The sequence below is a fragment of the Ursus maritimus genome, unplaced genomic scaffold (genome assembly GCF_017311325.1).
Source record: "Ursus maritimus isolate PB19 unplaced genomic scaffold, ASM1731132v1 scaffold_19, whole genome shotgun sequence".
Classification (NCBI taxonomy): Eukaryota; Metazoa; Chordata; class Mammalia; order Carnivora; family Ursidae; genus Ursus; species Ursus maritimus.
Window position 1 is genome coordinate 269,597 of NW_024424341.1, and position 9,025 is coordinate 278,621.

The 9,025-nt window shown below is 52.4% G+C and overlaps 1 protein-coding gene across 8 annotated transcripts in view; it reads left to right on the plus strand.

Annotated features, from left to right (window-relative positions):
• Nucleotides 1–9,025, plus strand: part of FANCA (FA complementation group A) — a 61,457-nt gene that overhangs the window by 29,870 nt on the left and 22,562 nt on the right. For all 8 annotated transcript variants that reach the window (XR_005835543.1, XR_005835544.1, XR_005835542.1 and 5 more), the window contains exons 21-27: nt 2,486–2,562; nt 4,495–4,608; nt 5,759–5,895; nt 6,355–6,425; nt 6,820–6,916; nt 6,993–7,180; nt 8,707–8,803. Coding sequence is in view for 5 of the 8 variants with exons in the window: in XM_040633113.1 (XP_040489047.1) it covers nt 2,486–2,562; nt 4,495–4,608; nt 5,759–5,895; nt 6,355–6,425; nt 6,820–6,916; nt 6,993–7,180; nt 8,707–8,803 (781 nt within the window). In the remaining 3 variants the exon portion in view is untranslated. The remainder of the gene's footprint in view (nt 1–2,485; nt 2,563–4,494; nt 4,609–5,758; nt 5,896–6,354; nt 6,426–6,819; nt 6,917–6,992; nt 7,181–8,706; nt 8,804–9,025) is intronic.

Genomic DNA, 9,025 nt, shown 5'->3' on the forward strand with positions numbered 1-9,025 from the left:
TGTTGTTGTGGTTTTGTCATTTTCTCCTTGTAATTCTGTGAAATTTATGTTTATGTATTTTGAAGCCTATTTTATCAGTTGCATACAAGTTTATGATGGTTACAGCCTTCAAAATATAGCCTTCTTGCTGGATATTTTTTCATTCATTATTATGTAATGTCTTTATTAGGCTTTATTTATTTATTAGGCTGTTAATACCAGCTTTTTTTCTTTTTGATGTTTGCATGGTATGGCTTCCTCATTCATTAACATTTATTTGTAGGCTTTAAAAAATTGTCTTTGGGGGCGCCTGGGTGGCTGAGTCAGTGAAGTGTCTGTCTTCGGCTCAGGTGGTGATCTCAGGGTCCTGGGATCGAGTCCCATGTCAGGCTCCCTGCTCAGCGGGGAGTCTGTCTCCCCACCCCTGCTTGTACTCCCCCCTCCCCCCTCACTTGTGCTCTCTCTCGCACGCTCTCTTTCTCTCTCTCTCAAATAAATAAAATCTTTTAAAAAATTGTTTTTGTCAAAGCCAAATAAAAATGTAGATTAAAGTGTCAGTTCTGTAACGTTTATTAGGAGAAACAGCCATTCCCCCACGCCCCCCCGCCATTTGTTTTTCTCCAGAGGCAAGCATTTTCAACTCTTAACTGATTTTTGTTATCTCTATATTTCTTTTTCCCTTCTTTCCCTTCCTTCCCTTCCTTTCCTTTCTTCTTCTTCAGCCCTCACATTTGGTAGGTAGTTTGGTGGGGTATAGAAATATGGGTTGGAGATACTTTTCCTCAATTTCTTAAAGTATTGCTCCATTGATGTCTAGCTTCTAGTGTTGATGTTGAGATGTTATATTTCTGATTCTTTGCATGTGACCTGTGTTTTTCTCTCTGGAGACTTGCAGTGTCTCTTTTTTGTTGTTGCCTGTGTTCTGTAATTTTATAGCTGTGTATTTTGGTGTGGATCTAATTTCATTTCTTTTTTTTTTTTAATTTTTTTTTTATTTATTATTTATTCAACAGAGATAGAGACAGCCAGCGAGAGAGGGAACACAAGCAGGGGGAGTGGGAGAGGAAGAAGCAGGCTCCTAGCAGAGGAGCCTGATGTGGGGCTCGATCCCATAACGCTGGGATCACGCCCTGAGCTGGAGGCAGACGCTTAACCGCTGTGCCACCCAGGCGCCCCAGAAGGTGGGCCTTTTAATCTGGAAATTCATGTCCTTCAGTACTAAGAAATTTTCTCAGATACTTTAGCAGCTTTTGTTATGAAAAATTTAAGACAGAAAATAGCATAGTACTTACGTCATGCTAACATGCCCCTGTCCCCCACTACTATGGACTATTTGGAAGCAAACCCCAGGCCCAGATGGTGTCAGTAGCTTGTTTCCTGCAGGTCCCCTTTCCTGTGGGGACCTGCTTGCCAGACATCGGATGGCCAGGATTGTCTTCTGACCTGTTCTCTGTCACGTTTTTGCATATCTGGTTTTTTGGGTGTTATTTGCTCTCCTTTCAGGGGGATTTCTTGCAGTTTACCTGCCCGACCCTTCTGTCACTGTCTGAGAATAAGTGGTGTTTGAAATGTTCTTTTCTGTGGATTTCTCCATCTCCTCAGATTTGCTCTTTCTTTTTCTTTGCGTTGTTTTCTAACCCTGAGGCTCACAGCTTTCCAGGCCCCGGGCACTTGGTGTGCTCCTCAGCTGTGGGCCGTCCTCTGCATCCTGCTCTGGGGCCCACCCACCTCCCTCCTTTCCCTGGCTCATCGTCTGGGTTTGCAGCACCGTGGGGCAGGTGCCCTCCTGCCTCACTGCTCATTTTGAGACTGTGTCCTGTAGGTCACGCCGCTGCACGTGTCCCATACCTGGGCTGTCACTCGGTGGCTCCTGCTCCTCTGAACATCTTTATCACGGGACTTTGTTCGATAATTCTGTGTATTTTTAATGTCATTAATTGGGTGTTTTTCTCAGTATTACTCATTAAAAGCAATATAGGTTCATTTATGGGGCGCCTGGGTGGCGCAGTCGTTATGCGTCTGCCTTTGGCTCAGGGCGTGATCCCGGCGTTCTGGGATCGAATCCCACATCAGGCTCCTCCACTGGGAGCCTGCTTCTTCCTCTCCCACTCCCCCTGCTTGTGTTCCCTCTCTCGCTGCCTGTCTCTCTCTCTGTCAAATAAATAAATAAAATCTTTTAAAAAATAAATAAAAGCAATATAGGTTCATTTAAAAAATTTGGAAATTACCCAGACTTAATGAGAGAAGTAAAACTCATTTATAATCTCACTGTCCTGAGACAACCACGTTGGCAACTATGTGTGTGTGTGTATGACAAACCATGAAATAGGAAGGACCGTTTGATTCATGTGATGGTTTCTTTTTCTTAGAAAACAGGGTCACGCTATAAGGTACGGATAATAGATTATATCGTGTACGTCTGTTTTATGATAGTTTTTGGAATTGTGAGCTTGAGAGCTAATTTGAGTCATAGTTGACTTGGTTTTCATGTTTGCTCCTGATCCAGGGCAGATAAAATTCCCCCGTCTCTGTATTCCACCTACCGCCAAGCCTGCTCCACTGCCGAGGAGAAGAAGCCAGAAAGTAAGGCTAACGGGTCTGTCTGTCCCTGAGATGGGCACCTTTCTGCTTCCCTGGTCACGAGGTGTGCAAGCGACCACGCAGCCAATGCTGGTCTGGCTCAGTCAGGATGGACCCACCCTACCGTCAGGTCCCAGGGTGCCAGCCCAGAGGCTCCGGAAGGTTACCTGATAGGCTTCTGCTCGCCTGTCCTGATTTGGGCAAGGTGTCAAACGAGGCCGCCAGGCTTGAGGCCTGTAATGTTGATTCTGAAGTGGGGGCGTCATGGGGGTTCCTCTTGTTGGGATGGTTGAGGTCTTCTCTAGTGGGTTGGGAATCGCCCAGCTCCTGGGGCTCAGTGTTGCAGACCTAGGTCCCATCTGCAGCAGTGCGCGTGAGACAGCGGTGCTTGGAGCCGCTGGGCAGCCTTGCTGGCGTGTTCCTGCCTATCCCGTTGTCTCTGCTAACAGGGCGGTGGTGGGAGGCCCGTCAGGAGGGCCTGGTTCCTCAGCACTGTCGCGTGGTTTAAATCCTCTGACCTTTGCAGGGCCACCTAGGCTGCATGAAGCTGTGTTTCCTAGTTCCGTCTCCCAAAACCCTTCCTTTTACGTGCTTGGATGATTTCTCAGAGCCACAGTGACTGAGAAAACTTGAGTGGGCGAAGCATGAAGGTCCCGGGTCTCACACTCGTTTGTACCGGTATTGAAGCAGCTGCGGTACCAGGGAGGCTTGTAGGGCTGTGTCCAGCATGTGGGAGGCATGCTGCTCGCTACCCAGCCCCCTGGCCCTGCCTGGGACCTCGAGAATGTTTTCTGTACTTCATCTGGCAAGGCTTATAAAAGAAGCCATAGGGTTTTTAGTTTCATCATGGTGTCTACACTGTGAGACTCACTCCGTGTGTCCATTGTGTTCTCCCGTGACTCCAGAACGTGAACTTATTTTGCTTTTAAAACATGTAGTGTGCCTTCCTTTTCTTTTTTTTTTTTTTAAGATTTTATTTATTAATTTGAGAGAGAGCACGGGAGCATGAGCAGGGTGAGGGGCAGAGGAAGAGGGAGAAGCAGGCTCCCCGCTGAGCAGGGAGCCCGATGTGGGGCTCAATCCCAGGATCCTCGGATCTTGGCGCTTAACCAGCTGAGCCACCCAGGCCCTTGTGCCTTCTTTTTTATAATGAAAATTGTATGTTTGGGCACCTGGCTGGCTCAGTCATTGGAGCATGTGAAACTTGATCTCAGGATTGTGAGTTCAGACCCCAAGTTGGGTATAGAGCTTAACATGAAAAGAGTGGGGAAAAAAGAAAGAAAGAAAGGGGGGAAAATTGTGTCTTTTAAGAGAGAGCGAGCATGTGTGCGAGCAGCGGGGAGGGGCGGAGGGAGAGAGAGAATCTTACGCAGGCTCCACACCCAGCGTGGAGCCCGACACGAGGCTTGATCTCACTACCCTGATAATCTTACCTGAGCTGAAATCAGAAGTTGGACGCTTAACCAACTGAGCCACCCAGCCGTCCCAAGAAACATTTTTCTTTTACAAATATGTGATCAGAGTTAATCTTTTTTCATAAATCCGTGAAATGTATGTTGAGAACCAGTAATCATCTCATGTATACTAATTCTTAGCTTTTTTCTTTACATCTTTTTTTTTTTTTTAACATCCTATTACAAAAAACAGTATGACAATGTTACTTAAATCTTGAGAAGTGGAATAAATTGTCACCCATCCAGAATCCTGTGTCCCCACCCAGACCCCCTTACTGTGCTTCTGGTCCTTTCACCTTACGTGCGTGCTTGTCACCTCTGTGGCATGTTGTGCACAGACCCATGTGTTTCCTTCAACATTTATAAACAAGTTTCTGATACCACGATTAGTGCCCAGCAGTGCAGCACCTTGTCTGGCGCCTCTGTCTGCCCTTCTCACAGAGGAGCCACGTCCAGTGGTGTGTGTCCTGTCCTCTCCCAGGTGCAGCGCCAGGAGTGAAGGGGGACGCCGGCTGTGCGGAAGAACCGCTGGGACCGCTCGCAGCTGCGCTCAGAGAGCTCAGAGCCGCCATGACAGACCCCTCCCAGTATGACGGTGAGGACCTGGCTGTGGGCAGCACTGTCTGCAGTGGGTGTCCGTGGGCCCAGCGGGCATCCAGCCGTGGCCAGAGCGCAGTTAAGCCTGAGTGCAGTGCCAGCAGGTGCTGGCCGGAAGACGGGTCTGTCGTGCAGGCTGTCACAGACCCTTAGCAGAGATGACTCCTCTGCTTTTGGACATCCCAGCAGGACAGGTGATAGAGGGGGAGAAAACTGGCCTTACTAGGCTGTGGGTTCTCTTTCTCAACTGGTGGACTAGCGGTGACACTAGGCACTAGGCCTCTGCTTCTGTGCGACTAGTTCCTGTAAAATGGTGAGTCACGAATGATAGTGTGATAACGTGAATGGTTCACGCCGGTCCGTAAAATAAAATACCAGCTTCTTGTACTGAAGAGATTTTTGTTGGGAAAAATGCAGAATCTAAAATAATTAAACCCTATTTTTACCCAATAACTGTAATAGATTTTTATATATTATAAATCCATTGTATTCAAACCAGGACAGAATGTTCTGTGAGAGCTTCCCAGAGGAACTCTTAATAATGCAGCTCAGTTTCCCTGCTTGAGGGGGTGCACAGGGTCACAGGGGGTGTGGCCTCTCAGTTGCACTCCTGTGAATTGGGCGTGTGGGGACGTCGAGGTGGAACCCGGACAGGTCAGGTCAGCCTGGTCTCTAGCAGCAGACTTGCCGTTTCCACCTGGCCCGGTCGGCCGTTTGTTTCCTGGCCTCTGGCGCCCTGAGGCTGGCGGTGGGACATGGAGCCTCGGGCAGATGTGACAGTGTGGGGGGCAGCTGGCCCGTGACTTCAGACGGAGATGGACATACAAAGTGGAGGTCTGTGATGGTGAAGGAATGCATCGACCCCTCTGATAATCCAGGGAACGGCAGTGGGTGGCTCCTGGCCCCGTTCTGCCCCTTCTCGTGCCAGTCCGCTGTCTCAGCAGCGCCACCTACCGCGTGGGCGAAGCGATCTGAACCGCCCGGCTGGTGGATGCGCGGCCCCCGCCTCAGTGGGAGGTGTTGCTCCCGGAACGGGGGCTGTGCTGCTGTCTCGAGCCTGCTTCTCCTGCAGAGCCAGCCCCGGGGTGCAGTCGGGGGTGGGCACCAGCGGCTCTCCTGCTCGTCTGACCGCATTTCTCCATTTGTAGTTGTCTCCGCTCAGATGGCAGTCGTCTCTGAGAGGCTCAGCTCCGCCTTGGGCCCGGGCGAGGAGGACTGCGGCTCTGAGGTGTCGCAAGTCCAGCTCGATATCCTGGCTCCAGGACTGGAGCCGCAGGAACAGGAGGTGAGTGCAGGAGGCCTACAGTAGGCTGTCGAGCGGGGCTGGATTGTGTGAACAGTGCTGATGCAGCGGCCTCCTCCCCGGGAGACAGGACACCCAGGAGCTGGGCGTGCTCGGCCCGGGATCAGCCAGCCCCGGCCTCCTCGCGTACAAACTCTTTTTAAATCTCTAAAGAACGTGCAGCAGATGCTGTTCGTGGCCCCGAAGCCGAAAACTGTTTCTCTCTGGGCCTGTGTAGACGAGGTGCGCTGGTCCTGTTCTCTGTCGTGACATTGCCTGGCTGGGACTGTGGGACACCTGGCCCGCGGTCTTTCAGGATTTGGGAATGGGGTTCGGCTGCCGGTCAGCGTGATAGCTTCCGCTGCAGACGCGTGCCTGCTTTGCAACGTCAGAGGTGTAAACAGGCTGACGGACGTTGCTCTCCGGGACTCTGTGCCCTCAGTGACCAGCTCTCTCTGTTAGGTTGCGGACCTCCTGTTGACGTCTTTTTGTCAGAACCTGATCGCTGCCTCCAGCTTCACCCCACCAGACAGGTAGAGGCTGGTGATTTTCACGGGGTGGTGTGGAGCTGTGTGCGGGGCGGCCTGGCTGCTCTGAGCAGGCCTCCCTCGTGGAGTGGAGCTTCTCCCCATCTTCATGACGAGGACGAGGAGCATGGCTGTGCATTCCTAGTCCAGCTCTGACCCTGGCTCCTGGGTCCTGCCTGCTGTACTGGTTGGGGTCCCAGGTGGGGTGGAGGGGCCGTGCTGACTTTGTCAGGTGGAGACACGGCAGAGGGTAAGCATCACCACAGGAGACCCCACTGTTTGGGGAAAGCCTGGTTCGTTCTTAGGCCTCTTGTGCGTGAGTGCTCTTGCGGCAGAGCATGTGGGAGGGCTGTGCAGGGCCAGGACTGGCCGGACTGCTGGTCTCGGTGGCTCTCTGCAGGCAGGGCCCCTGGGCAGCTCACTTCGTGACGACCATGTGTGGACGCAGGGCCCTCCCTGTCTTGCTCACCCGGCTCTGCCAGCTGCTCCGTCACCAGGTAGGCCTGCCGGCTCCCTCCACCTGGGAAGTGGGCTCTGCCCTCCTTCCTGGTGAAACACCGTCTCCCATTTCAGGGCCCGAGCCTGAGTGCCTCCCACGTGCTGGGCTTGGCTGCCTTGGTCGTCCACCTGGGCGAGTCCAGGTCTGCGCTCCCGGCGGTGCATGTGAGCTCTCCCGGCCCTGCCAGGAGCCTCCCCATTCCAGAGTTCTTCAGCAGCCTCCTGACATTTGGAACCGCGGAGACCTTGCTCTTCTGCCTGAAGTGAGCTGCTCCTCCCGCCCCTCCCCTGTGCCTCTCCACTCTCAAAGTAACACATTCTCATCAGATAAAATTGATGCGCTCCATAGATAATCACTCTTTAACTCTCGGAATATGTCTTTCCAGAGTCTTATATTGTGTGTATTTCTGTGTGTGTCTATTTCTTTGTTTACGAAAATGAGATCCTACAACCTTAAAAACTGCCTTTTAAGACATTAGCGATAGACCGACATCCTCCCATGTTGTTAAGCCATCTTTGGGCTGTGGCGAGCATTACTGGGTTTTGTCTTGGGGGCACCTGGCATCCGGTTGGACCCGTCCCTCTGGCTGGGTTGCTGGGCTTCCCTGTGGCGAGTAGCTTTTTCTGTGGGTGAGTTCCTGCACATGGAGTTGCCCAGTCCAAAGAAACTCATCTGAAAGGGTTTTGAGACCCATCGTTCTGGAAGTTTGTGCTGGCACACCCCCATGGTTCCCTTGTACACCGCTGTGGGCCAGACCCATTTTAGGACCTAGGGGGTGGAACCACACCCCTGCCCTTCTGTGTGGGGGCACCTGGCAAGTTGATAGTGTGGTGCTTGTGGGTGGTAGGTTCTGGGGAGAGGGGGGCCGGTGACGGTGAGAACGTCTGCCCACGCCAGTGGGGGGGGGGCAGGCAGGGATGGGTCCCCACATGGCTGAGGGCGGGGTCCTGGAGTCTAGACTTAGGATGAATGGACAGAGGGCCAGGGAAGAAGCCAGGTGGCTCCAGTGAGAGTTTGCTGGGACTGGGATTGCGGTTCATGGACAGAACTCGCGAAAAGCATAAGGAATTAGAGCGGGGAGAGACATGGACCAGAATGTCTGCCTTAGGCCACGGTGCCCTCCACAGTGGGAGGCAGAGCCGTCCAGCCTCTTAGGGGCTGTTGGCAACACCGAGAGTCCCCACTGGCAGTCAGTCCTGAAGGTACCCCGGTCCCCCTTCCTTCCTAGGCACCTTCCTGACTTTCCCTGGGCCCTGGGGTTGGTCTCTTCTCATTGGGCTCTTCCTCCTGACACTTGACAACCCAACACAGGTGGGCAGAGACTCCCCCTCAGGCTCAGTTTAAAATTGGGTATGCTTCTGTCTGGTTCTGCAGACTTCTCTTAGGAAAGAACAGTGAAGGATTTGCTAACACCTGGGTGAGTGGAAACCTTTTAGATGACACATCAGTAGCACTTCAGCCACATCTGACTTGATCGCTTCTTTCCTGGCCGTGACTCTTTACATGCGGTGAAAGCAACCCCGTCCTTGCACAGTCTGACCGTTGCTGTGTTTTCTGGGTCTGTGCCTTCAGCGTGGACAGAGCTCAGACCCACGGGTGTGACATGGGGGTCAGTTCCCGAGGGCTCAGGGGAGCTGGCCTGGCCCAGGGCTGAGGCCAAGACTAGCCCTCGGGACATCTGGTTTAGAAGGCAGTCAGCTCACTTTTGTGAAATGCAGACTTACTTGTATTCCATCCCTTAGTCTGCGTGCACGCTATCTCTACATTAGGTCTGTTTTCTGTTTTCAGGGTCTGTACGGCGGCGATCTCTTACTCTCTGTGTAAGCCGTCTTCCCTGTCGCAGGGTCTTTTGTACAGCTCCTTATCTCCAGCCCTCGTGAAAAAGGTAGGTCTGTCCGTTTCCTTTTCTCCACTCTGAACCTCCAGTTTCATGCAGGTTTCTCGCCGAGGTCCAGCTCTCGGCTCTCTCCCCGCCCCCATCTCTGCACTGCGGAGCTGTTGTGTATCAGACTGTTTCCGGGGAGCTGCCTCAACTGTCTGCTTGGGCCGAGCACTGCCTTTTTTCCTTTCTCAGACTTAAGATGAACGGGGGGGGGGGGGGGGGGGG